Source organism: Solanum lycopersicum, chromosome 11, assembly GCF_036512215.1.
Source record: "Solanum lycopersicum chromosome 11, SLM_r2.1".
In the NCBI taxonomy this organism is placed as follows: Eukaryota; Viridiplantae; Streptophyta; class Magnoliopsida; order Solanales; family Solanaceae; genus Solanum; species Solanum lycopersicum.
In genome coordinates, this window is record NC_090810.1 from 61,008,860 (window position 1) to 61,023,228 (window position 14,369).

General features: G+C 35.9%; 2 protein-coding genes across 3 annotated transcripts; one reads left to right on the forward strand and one right to left on the reverse strand.

Moving 5' to 3' along the window:
• Positions 1 to 538: 538 nt before the first annotated feature.
• LOC101246214 (vicilin-like seed storage protein At2g28490) lies at positions 539 to 4,649 on the reverse strand. The gene is made up of 5 exons (XM_004251207.5): positions 3,597 to 4,649; positions 2,604 to 2,785; positions 2,419 to 2,499; positions 1,652 to 2,092; positions 539 to 1,154 (listed from the first exon to the last, which is right to left on the reverse strand). The coding sequence occupies exons 1-5, from the start codon at positions 3,901 to 3,903 to the stop codon at positions 630 to 632; spliced, it is 1,536 nt and encodes a 511-aa protein (XP_004251255.2). The 5' UTR covers positions 3,904 to 4,649; the 3' UTR covers positions 539 to 629.
• A 176-nt stretch (positions 4,650 to 4,825) lies between these two features.
• Positions 4,826 to 13,782, forward strand: LOC101245920 (protein THALLO-like). 2 transcript variants are annotated; one of them, XM_004251206.5, is made up of 16 exons: positions 4,826 to 5,159; positions 5,638 to 5,729; positions 5,867 to 5,936; positions 6,634 to 6,767; positions 6,999 to 7,130; positions 7,221 to 7,360; positions 9,025 to 9,112; positions 9,552 to 9,728; positions 10,692 to 10,856; positions 11,001 to 11,075; positions 11,245 to 11,384; positions 11,495 to 11,612; positions 12,690 to 12,940; positions 13,099 to 13,162; positions 13,247 to 13,315; positions 13,397 to 13,782. In XM_004251206.5, exons 1-16 carry the CDS (start codon positions 5,048 to 5,050, stop codon positions 13,526 to 13,528), a joined length of 1,959 nt encoding a protein of 652 aa, XP_004251254.2. In that variant the 5' UTR covers positions 4,826 to 5,047; the 3' UTR covers positions 13,529 to 13,782. The 2 variants fall into 2 exon arrangements, with proteins under 2 accessions (XP_004251254.2, XP_010313518.2); XM_010315216.4 differs by having other exon boundaries at positions 11,007 to 11,075.
• Positions 13,783 to 14,369: the final 587 nt, after the last annotated feature.

Genomic DNA, 14,369 nt, shown 5'->3' on the forward strand with positions numbered 1-14,369 from the left:
ACCGTGTCGGATCAATCAGACCCTCAGCTTGTGGATGGATGATCACTTCATCTGGTTTGATTCATGATCCCAGCCTTCAGTTTTCATCTGTCTAGGACATGCTTTGTTCTTCCTGAAATGTTCAATCAATTGTAAAATCTCTAGGAAGAACATAATGTTCACAAAAATGAAATCTCTATGAGATAGCTTTTGTTCTTCTATTTGAATCTATCGACATTTTTGAAAAATTCGAGCCAGAGTATGGTACAGTCTAGTGAAGTGCAGGTGGCTCAGTCCAACATCAAGAAGAAGCACTGGCCTCCATGCACATGAATCATGATTATAATGCACTCTATCGCATGATACTTCCGACCACTCAGTTGACACAACTATTTTATTGTTACAAATAATATCTCTACTATCTTCACAAGATAGAAGTCAGATTTGAATACATCTCTAACTACAGATCACCCTCTGTAGGAGCCATGATAATAAAATTTATTGAGTACTTAAAATTCATAAATAGAAATTATCAAGAGGATAACTAAACACATAGACAAAAAGAGAAAAAAACTAATTTGTTCATATACACAAAAAGACAGCAAAGAAGCAGGCAACATACAAGATGAACAAAAAGCTTCAAAATAAATCTAAGCAAGTCCCATCATTATGTCATCGCCTAAGCTCTTAATCACTTCTGGCATCTTCATCACATCCTTCATTTTCTTCTTCTCTTTTCCCTTCTCTCCTCTTTCTCCCTCTTCCTCCTCCCCTCTCGGATCCATTGGCTCCGAGGGAGCAATGGAGGCAGACGGCAAAATAACTGCCTCACGCTGAGCATCCAGAATCCTCCTTAACCTCTCTTCACTTACACCAAATGCAGCTGCAAATTCAGGTCCTCTCATGCTCTGAAGTATTGAATTCTGACCCACCAAGAACTGTGGCATGTTCTTCCTTCCTGTCGTTGTGAATCCGAAGAACTCGAACGGCCCTGTTCTTGACGCAATTTGACAGAAGGGGAAGTACCTTGGCACCCAGAACACGTCTCCTTCGTTTACTACAGCGTTCATTGCAAGTGTCCCATTTGGATACACTATCTGGATGCTGCCGCTTCCTCTCAACACTATCCCATACTCTGTTGCTGTTGGATTAATGTGTGGTGCCATCATAGCTCCCTACATGAAAAAAATGGTAGTACTATGTAAAGACTGCTGTCTTGTAAGCTTAGTTTAGGAATCCTAAAAAAAAAAATCAAGATCCATAAATATCGCCCCTAGGATTAGAAGAAACTCACAAAGTAACATCTACGATTTGAACTCGTGACCTGAAGCAAAGTTTTGAACCCTTAAACACTATTTACCACTCGCTTCCAGTTCATCCGTCGACTGTATAATTTTATAATTTTCAGAAGGGAAGAATACAATTGCATTCCCTACATGCAACTTAGCTTCCACCATAGGTTATAGTGGATCAAGTTTATCTAATTGATCACAAACTATGGTGGATGCTTAGTACAGACGTACAGTGGACAAATTTCAGTGATCACAGGCACTATAGCGGATAAAGTTTAGTTATGATACGTGGAACCAACAATTCTAACCCTATGAGAACAATGAACATGGATCAAACATCATATTTTTTATAAGAATGGTGTATGGTGCAAGTGAGTTACCGCTGAAAGGTTGACGAGATAGACGCCAATGTCAGAGTGTTTCAATGGAGAATACTCCGATCGATCCAAGGCTAAGCTCCACCCGTAATCGTTCTTGTAATCTGGCTTCCTATCGAACAGGTTGTAGGAATCTGGACCTTTGCTGCTGCCTCTACGTCCTTCATCGCCTTTCTTTCTTTTATTTCCTTCATGACCAAAAAGATTAATCATGAACTTCCTCAAAGACCATGTTGGCTGTTGCTCCCTTCCCTCATCTTCTTCTTCTGAACTAGCTTCTTCCTCCAAATGCACTACTCTCTTTAGGTGATCATGTCTCTGATGCTGCTCAAGATTCAAGAAATTTGCCCATATGCTTGGTGTAGGAGACTGAGTAGTGTTCAGAGGTACAATTGCACCGGAAAGTTGTCTTGTCAAGATCTCACTCACTTCTTCTGATGATACCTGTCATGTGTTAACAGAACTTGAAATTAACTACTTCTATTCCTTCGATTACTTGAGGTTAATAGAACCCACCAAATCTTTGAAATTATGAGCTCATATCAATAATTCTTTCTATTCTTAGTACAACGACAACACCATAACCCGTGTAATCCCATAAGTTGGTTTGGGGAGGACAATGTACCAGTCCTTACTCCTATCCTAAAGATCATGTGACAGAAAATTCGTTGCATTTTAAATGAATTCTCTCATTGGAACAGAAGTACTAAGTTCAGATAAACACAATACAGATTAACAGTGAACTCTACACATAAGTTTTCATCACTTACATTGAATGCTGTTGATAAGGTAAGAGTGTCGAATCCACTCAGAATAGACGTTGGATAGATTCCACCACCAATGAAGAAAGACTGCAGAGAAATTTGTTAATTGTTACTCACAAAATTCAACAGTCCAAAGAGAATATCTTTCATCACAGATCCAATTGTTTAAACAAGAAATTGCAAAAATGTACCTGAAAACCATACAATCCTAAGTTGTTGGAGTTGCTAATGCTGCAAATGATATGAAGTCTTTGCCCTTCAGCTGGATTAACCAAATAAAAAGCAGATCCTGCACGGATGCTGTATATATCGCCTTCCTTCAATCGCCTTTCAGTAAAATCATCCTTGTAGATATGCCCAATTCTTGTTTCCCCTGGCAAACTCAACAAACTCCAAAGTAAATTCTCCAACGAAATTTCTACTAAATAAAATCCATTTTCAAGAACTATAAGCCATATAAACTAAAAGTCTTAGCTCCGCCTTCCTTAAGAGGAAGAATAGAAGTTTATCATTGTCATATTACAAGCACATTACACGTTCCAATAGTGAAAACAACCTATTACTTATTACATAAATGCAAGATAAACTTTGAGTAGGATAAACCCAATGTGGTCTGATCCTTCCCATACAGAAGGAGATATGTCTTGAGGGATGGTTCAATTTAAACCATTAATTTCTCATTTAGACCATATACATATGTGAAACTCATGAACATTAGTGAAAATTCAATCAAAATTTTATCTCATGCTTTCTTCCAAGAATCTTTTATAACTACACACTGGGGATGGGGAAGTGAAACACAAGGGGCTCAGGGTGAACCTCGCAGTGAAAATTCAGATAGCCGACTAACTCTACTCCTATATATTCACAAGTCAATTGAAAAACCAACACTAAATCTTGAATTTGCCAGCTAATGAGTACACAATCCTGCTCCCTTTCTAATTATACAAGAACTATAAGAACAAATACAACAAAAAGCTGAAAACTTCACCTCATGTACTCCAAGAATTCAAACCTGTGAAAATTTAGATGGCCAACTAACTCTGACCCCTGATAATTTCCCAAGAAAATTGACAACCAACACTAAATCTTGAACTTACCAGCTCATGAGTAAACAAGATGGCACCTTTTTTATCATACAAGAACTATAAGAACAAAACAAAGAAAATGGATAAAAACTTTACCTCTACGAACAAAGAGTGTAAGATGAGCATTCATATACTGAGGGATGAAAAGAGTATTAGGTTCCATGGTGATAAAACCAATATGCATTGGACTTTGAAATATAGAAACCCCACCACCACCAAATCCACCTTTACTCACAACTCTCATAACTCCAGCATCAGTCCTCACTATCTCCTTTGAATCATGCAACAAAAACAACCCTTCTCCCCATTTTTCCTCTTCTTCCACTTCATAAGAAGTACCAACAGAAACCACCACAAATAACAGTAAGATCAAAAGAAACTCCCTGTAACTTCCCATTATCATCACTTAACAAAAAAAGATTGTTTTTTTCTCTGCTTCTCAAATGGTGTTGGAAAATTGCAGGGGATTTGAAAGAGTTTATGTAGAAGAAAGAGAAGGACTTTAGTCGAACAGATGGCGTGCATGCAAGATTTGAAGAATTTGCTGGCATAGCTTTGTTTTTCCTTCAACATTTTTGTAAGCAAAAGTTTGGAAATGTTGACACGAGTTTTCTAAGATATTGTACAAATTGAGCTTTTGTCCATTTACCACTAAAAATTTATATATATATATTTAATAAAAAATTAAGATTTAAATTAAAAAAAAAAACCTTTACATTTATACATATTCGTTATCAAGCTACTAAGTCATACTATAAAAATACGAGAAACAAAGGTGGAGATGCGATGAATAGAATATGTGTATTATCATAACTAATTTGATTTCAAAAATGAAACACAAGTAGTACTTTATTATGATCGAAATTTTAAAAATATATTTTAATTAAATTAAAATATTATTATTTTAAACTCATTTTGTTTTATAATTATATAAATCTTGTGGCTCACATGACGTAATCAGTAACTCCACTTTATTAAAATACGTTAGAGGTATTTAAATATCACGTAAGCTAGTAAGCTAATAAGGTGTATAAACTATAAAGTTTTTTTTAAAAAAAAATTAGGTTCAAAGCTTTGGCTTTTGTTGAGAAAAAAGAAAACAAAATAAAAAGGGAGAAAACAAAATAAATAATTAAATTATAAAAACATATCCACAAAACAAAATAAAAATAATATAAAAGAAAAAGAAACACAAAGTTAATAATTAACCATATGCACTTTGTGCATTAATATTAATTATTTACTAACCATAATAAATTGAAAAATTATTATTATAAAAAAGACAGTAATTAATTTTAAGTAGTTAATCCTATGTGTGAATAATTATTTTCCATCACTTTTATTATTCTTGTCTGCGAGTTTTTTTTTTAATTTATTCCAAAAAAAAAGGAAAAAGTTCTTACCTTGTAGCCGCCGCAACTCTTCACTTTCCTTAAGTCCATTGAAGCTGTTCTGTGTTTGTTCAAGAAAATAGTTTCTCTTGATAAAGATTTAACCTTTTGGGGTTTAAGCTAAAACCCTTTGCTTCAATTTCTCCAATAAACAGAATGGGAAAGAAATCAGGGAAGTTCAAGAAGAAGGAAAACAACTCTTCAAAGAAATCAAAAAGTGATTTTTACAATGAAGATGATGATATGATGAATGATGCTATTGATGTCTGTAAGTTTTTCCCTTTTTTAAACTTTATGTACTAGCAAAGTTAGCATAAGATACAAAAATTTCAGACCCCATTTGTGGGATTATACTTAGTATGTTGTTGTTGTAGCATTAGATACAAGAATATATATGCAAAAAGGGTTCTTTATAGAGAGAAATTTACTTTTTTTTGAGTTCTTGGATGGAGGGAGAGCATTATAGCAATGATTGAGCTGGTATTTTGAGTTTTTATGGATTCTAAATTTTTAAAAAATGCAGCTTACTTGGTTGTTGATACAGTGTTATACATATTAAGTGGTGTTTTAAATACAAATACGCGGTTTGAGCCAAACCTATTGGTTCTGCTGAACCCATAGGCAAAGCTATAGCTCCGTGAGGGTGATGGCTAGGGGCGAGGACCAGCACGAGCACAAGAGAGAGAGAGTGTTAGAAAAAATTGCTTGTTTATGTTAAAGATTTTATCTGTTTTGGTTGATTGTAGTTCATGAAAAGAGAGATATCATTCCACTGAATGTTAATGAAGATTCTGCAGAGTCGGATGAGGATAATGAGCATCCCGTGTATGATCTTAAGGTGATATTGGTTTTTCTTTTGCAACTTTTATCTTCATACTGAAGGCTTATAAAATGTATTAAGAGATTAGAGTTCTAATTTGATGTGAAGCAAGTCAACTAATTACTCAAGGTTGGGGAACTGTTTCAATTGTATAGGAGGATGAAGATGAGGAGGATGAAGATGACGACTTTGATGATGCTGAACTTACTGGCCTTGGTGCTAAAAGTATGCAATTAAATTCAAACTATTCAAACTTGTAACTGCCTGTTGTTATCTAAATGTAATACTTTAGCTGAATTGCCTATCCTGTTTGTTTGTTATGAAATTCTTCTCTGATATTCCCTTTTAGTGCTTCTTAAGGCAACATAGAGCATAAGATTGGTTTATATTTTTTTAAGGAGTTTCCTCTCTCTCTCTCAAAAAAAAGAAAAGAAACAGATGAGAAATATAGCAGCTTTTACTATTTTAACTTCTCATTAAGATTTTGCAAATGCATGTGGGGTGGTGGTGAGAAGAATTCCCAGTGTTTTATTATTGAATTGAGGCTAATTAGGCTGGAGACTAAATATTAATGGTGTGTTCGAACTGTGTAATATTGCACGAAGCTCAGTAGGTCTAACCACTAAGTTACTATTTCTACTGTGGCTCCTGGTTTTTGAGTTTCTCTGAACTGAGCTTCTACACATAGACGGCAGAAGGAAGACTCGTTTCATACTCGTATATATTTTTTTTTTAATAAAACATTTCATACTCGTATATTTGTTGAAATAATAAGGTAATTTGTTTCCTTCCAATTCTGGCTTGTACATTTCTTTTGGTTCTTGATCTTTTACTATATGCCCCTTTTTGGCTGTATTACCTTGGATCTTCTGCTTGGGGCGGTCTTTTAATGTATAATTTTTGAGTACCATTTTTGCTTTAGTTGCAAGGACACAGAAATATCTACAAGCTACAATGGGTGGGGTTGAGGATGAAATGCATGATGAAGCTGAGCAGGAGAAAGAAGAGGCGTCTCTGTGGGGAAGAGCAAAGAAAAGTTATTATCAAAATAAAGAGGTAGCATTTCACCTAATTATTTGCTTAATTTTTGTTCTTTTATGACATAATTATATACAGTACGCTTGGAGAAGCCAATACTTTACTGGCTTTAAAAACAAACAATGTGATTCCAGAGGATTATCCTGTCCTTACTGTTTCAACAGTACCTGTATGCTGTAACATAGTTCTTCAATCATGTCGTCATTTGCATCCAATACTTGACGTCGCTTGAACACTTTTGTTTGTTAGAATGTTGAAGAGTCAAGTGATGAGGACCTTATCGCCGAGGAGGAGGCAGAGGTATTGAGAATGCAGCAGAAAAAAGCTAAATCCTTATCTGCAGCAGATTTTGGTATTGAAGATGATGAACTCACATTTGAGGTGAGAAATTCAATTTTCATACAGTGTTTATTCGATGGGTTTTTCTTATATTTTGAGGTTGGAAGTGGAATCTTATGGGCAACATTGCAGGAAATTTTGGTCCAAGGAAAACCTGGATCAGCAGTTTCTGCAGATGAAGAAGCTAAAAATGAAACTGGTACTGCTTATGAGGAAGTGCAGAAGGATTTGAATGCTTTGACAAAAGAAGAGCAAATGGATGTTGTCTATAGGTGAGGTTCTCTGTCCTGCATATACTAGTTTCATGGCAAAATGTTGCTTCTTTTAAGTCCAATTGCCTGTCATGGTCGACGATGTTATGTAATGTCACCAAGCATCATGATAATATCAGTATAGGGAAAGGGAGTCACACAAGTTTAAATTAAATAGATATCAGTACATTCTCAATAATCGGGAAAACAAAATAGAAGAGAAAAAAGCAGGTGATGAACTAAGTTTTCCTACAGAATAGTATATGCTTAATTTTATGGCTAAAGGTTAGTCCCACAAGTGGCGTCTGGGGAGGGTAGGATGTACGCCGACCTCACCCCTCCTACCTTTGTTGTGGAAGTTTGACAACAGAACAAAACTCTATGTGTTGCTCAGTTCAGACTCCAATATGACAATGATATTTGAGGACCCATTCCTGCAATATCCTCTGACCATTTAAAAATGGATCATGGTATGGTAGAGGGGCGGGCCTATTATCCAGTGAGTTTAGAAGGCTGTGATTGGTCCAAAGGGCGGGTCACAGACGGATTTCTCGGTTATAGAAAAATAGATCATGGTATGTTTAGTGTCAGAGGTTTCAGTAGGAAGTTCCAATAATTGGCAGCTGTCCCTGTTAGATGTCTGATCTGCATGGAGATAGAAGACTTCAGGATATTGAATACCATGCTAAGCAGAGAATCTTACTGATGTAGATAAGGAAATTGGATCTCAGTGACACATTTCTGATAATGCATTGTGGGGGACTGATGATCATGCAATAAAAGAAAGCCAGAAGGTGCATGCCTTGTGTCACATTTTTATCAATGGCTTCACATTAATTATGATGAAGTAATTCTATTTCTAGGAAGTACAATTTAGTCTTGCGGCAAAGTGGCAGGTCAAGAGTGCAATGCCAGAAGATCTTGAGAAGTGGGCCACTGAATGTTAGTAACCACTGCATCTATTTTCTTAAATGTGCCTCACTAGCTTTTATTTGTATTTAGATCACGTAGAACAAGGAGAAAAGTGGCTTGTGGGTCGTAATTGAGTCACAAGATCAAGATGTTGAATATTCAAGGGTAGTTAACTGAGGTTCAAACCCCAACAAAGGCAAAAACACTATGTAATTTGATTTCTTCTCATCTGTCTTGGGGGGACTGGGTTACCCAATACCTTTGTTGGCAGGAGGTAGCATGTACCCCTTGAAATTTCCTGGACACCATGGTTATTAAAAATAGTAGTCAAAGGTAGCTAGCTATACAAAGGTATGGGAGTCAGGGAGCTACTTCAGAGGGTCAACAAGGGAGAATGAAATGGAGCTTCACAAGATTTGAGGATTCACTTTGGAGTTCAGTCCATGATATAGATGAGATTACCAAATATATAGTTATCCCCTGGACGAGATCTCTATATATGTAGTTAGCCTCCTGTCCGAATTTATTGTACATGATCAGAAATGTTCAGTTGAGATGTCAGTCTGTCACGGCGCAGTGGCCTTCGTTTATGGAATTCTACATTGCATGCTTGTGATTAATTCAAATAAAAAATAAGAATCTTCGATGTGTGTCTGCTTCTACTGTCCTTAGCTAGATATATCTGGTAAGTTGCGAACATTTACTTATGCAGGTTATATGATGCTTCTAACTCGAAGTTATGCTTCTGATCTATGATCTTCTTGTGGTTACAGTTCTGCACCTGAATTGGTTGGTTTGCTGTCTGAGCTTGGTGAAGCGCATGAGCAGCTCGATAACAAAGTTAATCCCCTATTCAACAAGGTATGTGCGTTGGAAATTTCACTAACTACAGGCAGTTACTATTATGCTATTCAAATCTGAGGGTGCTGTGGAAGATACTTGTCTAACTGCTTCTCGGTTCTCGCCAAATGCCAAATTTTGTTTACCTTGTGAAATCCACACCTACATTTTAGACCTGCTTTCTGTGGTTCCCTTTAAACAGTTTTGGGGTTCTTTGGTGACAATCTTTGTAGTTAGTAACTCGGGCTATGTTAGCGATATAAAGATTCTCAGCTGAAAGGTTGAAATAGTGAAGGTTTAGAAATGATTGCTTAGGGTAGTATAACTGACAAGTATAGTTAAAATAGTGAGTATTGATTCATATAACAATGCAATTAGTCATTCTCCTAGTTAGAAACTGAATGCAGTTTTTGGTAATATTACACCTGTCAGCATTTAACTTCCATTTTTCTCTATAAAGATTGATGGAAAGAATATGATAAAAGGCGGGATGCACTACATTGAGGTGAAGAAGCTGCTGCTGCTGTCATATTGTCAAGCTATAACTTTCTACCTTCTTCTCAAATCTGAGGGGCAGCCAGTTCGTGATCATCCAGTCATTTCACGCCTTGTGGAGATCAAGAATCTGTTGAATAAGGTTACAACTCTTATCATAGGATTCAAATAACTAAACTTGACCAAATTACTGCTTGCCAGTTTTTGTTAATTCTGTTAACGAAGATATTATTTGCTGAAAGATCAGTCACTTGATTATATGGTATATGCATAATTTATGAGATAAGACTGCTTTATCTAGTCTTTGAGATATATGCTAAGCAAATTGTGTTCCCACATACACGTTGAAAACATTTACTTGCCGACCACCTCATATGGTAATATCAGCAGACTTTCAATAAAAGGTACTACCACTAGCTTGTAAAAATGGAAAAGGTTAACACAAGTATTGGGTCACTCTGTCCATCAAGGCTTAGACAGAGAGGAAGAAATCAGTCAATTGCCTAGTTTTTTGCCTCACTAGCAGTTGAACTTGGGACCTCAAGTTCTCATGGTTCTCAATCCACTTCATTAACCACTAGGCCATTCACTTCATAACCACTAGGCCAAACCCTTGGGTGCCTCTTGCATAATTATTCTAAGTGAATACCCCATAAAAATATTTTCCAGCCTTCTTCTTAATTTGTTTGATAAATGTCTGTCTAGCATAGCTAAACTCATTTGTCAATTAAGTTAAATACGTGGATATCCCTGGAAGGATTCTGTAATTCTTTAATCATGTTTTCTTGAGTCTTGGAGAATTTGAAGTTGAAATAATATGCTAAGTGATCATAACCTAACGTATCAAATTTGTCAATCATGTACCGACTTAACATTTTTAGCTTGTTTAAATGCTAAATGATGTTGCCAAATAGTTGATAAGTCCTCTCGTTGTTCTTCTGTTTTATTCGATTCTTGGCTAGCTTCATTGCGTATATTTAGCTGCCAAATAGTTGATAAGTCCTCTCCTTGTTCTTCTGCTTTATTCAATTCTTGGTTAGCTTCATTGCGTATACTTGTTCCTCTCTTCCTCTTTTTATAGGTGTTAACAAATTAATGTTTGCAGATGAAAGAACTTGATGGATATCTTCCTTCTAAACTAGAAGACTTGTTACACAAGAATGTTGATAATATAACTGGTGTAGAGTTGGTGGGAAGGAACTTGGATTCTGAATCTCTTCCCAGTAGTGACAAGCCTTCTGTGGTATCAACTGATATTAAAGAAGCAGAGGTAATTTTCAGTTTTATTCGTCTTATTTTGTTGCTCAAAGCTTAATTTTTTTCCTTCTTTTATGGGCTGATTTTGAATGAATCCTTTTGTTGTTCTTACGGAGCAACTCTGTAAAATTTAGTGTAATTTTTTCTATTGTTTTAGCCTCAGGAAGCTGAGTTGGTGGACGCAAATGGTTTAAATATTCAACGGAAAAAGGAATCAAAACGCAAACGCCAGGTAAATGGTGCATGTATCTAAGCACACCTCTGTTTTGCTTATCAACCATCAGCAGGCGAGTCCATTGTCACTGTTTCTATACGAAAGTGTCACCATACTAGTGTCATTGTCTTCTTTTTTTACCAGTAAGATGTAGATCAAATTAACTAACGTTAAAGAATTGTGGCAGGATGATCAAGTTGGTATCCAAAGCATGGAAATGTTGAAAGTGAGAGCTTCCCTTGAGGAAAAACTGAAGCAGACAGGTGTCTTAAGTTCCATTGCACGGAAAACTGAAAAACAAAACAAGCGCTCACGGCTACTGAATAGGTATCAATTTGCTTCGCAATTTATTGCTCCACCTTCCTTTTCTGTTAGTCTTCATAACATAATGCAAACATGAAATTACTGATGGGAAGTGCAATGAATTATATATGCAGGCTGTTGGCAACTCCTGATGATTTTGATGATGATGCCATGGGTGCTGAAGATGATCGCGAGATGCGAAGTTTAAACAAGCTATCTAGGCTTCTAACTCCGCAAGTAGCAAGACCCAAGGTGTGGATCACAAATGCTTTAATTTTGTCTTCATTTTGTTGGTTTTCTTGTAAAGAAGTATGTCTTTTATGTGTGTATGCAACTGCATTGAGATTGATTCTCTGAACTTATGGAATTTGACGGTCTTTTTGACACTAGTAACATTTGTATTTCAGTCAGTACTTAGGTAGTACTGAAAAACCATATTTACAAAAAAGAATAAAAAGATTATTGCCTTTCCAATGCTAAACCAAGGTCTAGATGGACCCTAAAACATCTATGATTGACTCAGTCTCATTGTAGTAGACATTTGTACACCAAAAACAGAACAACAAAATACATTTAAGCTCGACTTCCTGCAGGTTGTCGTCCCTATTTTCATAACATCTATCATTTCTCTCTCTCCATGTAGTCCACCATATACAAGCAGGGATCAGACTCCATCTTTCTCTGTTTGTAGCCCCAACTCCAACCTCCTCCCAACTGAAAAGAGTCTCATCAATCTTACTAGGCATACTCCATGAAATGCCTCACCAGCATCTTACATAAGAAACACCAGCTCATGTAGACAACCTTTCACTTTCCTAAGGTTCTGTGCTGTCAAAATCACCCCTCACGAAGATCTGTATAACGAGATCAAAGAAATACAGTGTGGTTGAATAATTGTGCAAGGAGTAACAACTGACGATATTAAATTACTGCAAACTTTGTTTTGTTACAAACACTTCTTCTCCTTCCTGTTTCCTCGGTCTTTTAGTCATATGAGTGTGTACATATATTCACTTTTTTGCTTTATCAAAAAAACAGATATATGGATATATTTTTTTTGCTTAATCGCCTGGTATTTGAAACCAATCAGTAATTGCTTAGGGGCCATTAAAGGGGGAATCACTCCTTACTAGGAATTTCTCCAAATCCCAGAGCTCGAACTTGACGACTACATGTGTCATGTGTGTGTATTTTGCTTCTGTTAAAGTGGACTTCTGTTAATCATTTTCCTTGCATGGAATCTTTTTCTGCTTTCGGAATTCGTCTAGTATGTCTCCTGTGATTTAACCTAATTAGATGTATTATAATAAGTCTTTTTCCTTTTGGAAGATAATTTCTGGTGATGATGATTTACCTAAACGAGATGACATTGGAGAAAGGAGAAGAAAGCATGAACTGAGAGTTCTAGCTGGAGCTGGCGTTGAACCTACTGATGATGTCAACCATGAGACTGGTGACCATGCAAGCGATGATGTTGCTACTTCTGACGATAGTGAAATGGACTCAGATATGGAATTCTACAGAGAAGTCGAAAAACAACATTCAGCTAAGCTTGCTGCTAAAGAAAAGATGTATTCCAGGTTAGACTCAATATTGTTTTAAGATTGTTAAAACAAGCATGCTATAAACTTCTTTCATGTGAAAGATTTCGAGAATGCCTTGACAATATCAATTATTATGTACATCCTTTTACGTCCTGCAATTGTTTCACTTAATTCACCACAATTTGCCACTGTAGATCCCCAGCTATGCTGTCAACACCAGAAACCGTTGTGGATGGGAAGCGCCAGATAAATTACCAGGTATGACATATCAGTTTTTGCTGCCTATTGCAATCATGACATTCCTTTTTCTCTCACTGAGCTCATCGTTTCGTTATTTTCTAGATGGAGAAAAACAGAGGCCTTACTCGTAACCGTAAGAAGCAAGATAAAAACCCAAGGAAGAAATACAGGGTAAGTGACAAACAGAATTACTTGTGCTTGAAAGAACCAGTTTTCTTATATAACAATGTTAACAAACTGTATGTCTCTCAGGGGAAACATGAAAAGGCTCAGAAACGTAGAGAAGGACAAGTTCAAAAAATTAAGAAACCAAGTGGTCCTTATGGTGGAGAAACTACAGGAATTAATGTTGGTATTAGTCGAAGTATCCGATTTAAGGGATAGAAGTCGTGTGATGTGTGGTTTAGACACACGTCTCAAAGTTCAAGTGCTTCAATAGACAAAAGCTTAGTATTTAAGTGGAGAATGGTAGAGTTGTGTACTCGTTATTCACCGAGTTCAAAACCTTGCATATCTAATTTGTTCGTACTTCTTTAGATGAATCTTTCTAAAGAGAAGTAATTGATGTTACATCGATATACATAAATCGTATCTTATTTTTTATCTCTAATTTATATCTACATTTTTTAAAAGAATAACTTAGCTTACAACAAATTCTGTGTACATTATTATCAAACCTCTATTTAAATGAATGCTATAAACATCTGTAAAATGAATCTTTTTCAGAAAAAGATTAATTGATGATGAAAAAAAGCAAAAGCTCAAGAGTTCATTCTAGTTCATAAACTGAAATGAAAGGCATCAGAACAATTTCAATTCTTTAGGAACGGGAATAACGGAGATGTTTCGAGGAAAATAATTCAATATCGTTTAAAATATTTCTCAAAATATTTTAGTGATATGATTTTTAAAAAAAATTGCATAACCTTTATAGAACCCTCCGCAGAGTGTTGGGGAGCATTATTTAAAGTCTCACAATTTTCAAAGTCTATTTTAGACGTTAGGGGATTACAAGAATTATGTAATTTTTATAGTTTTTCATGTGTGTTAATCCATGGATATTTTAGTGCTTTGATTTTTGAACGATTTTTTTGCAAGGGACAACTAACTCATTAATTTCATGGCGTGTTACGATTGATTATTAGGGAAAGTCCAAATAGAAAATTGATATATCATATTGTTTAGATAGAAAATTCACAAAAATTGACTATGAAGTGTTATTTTT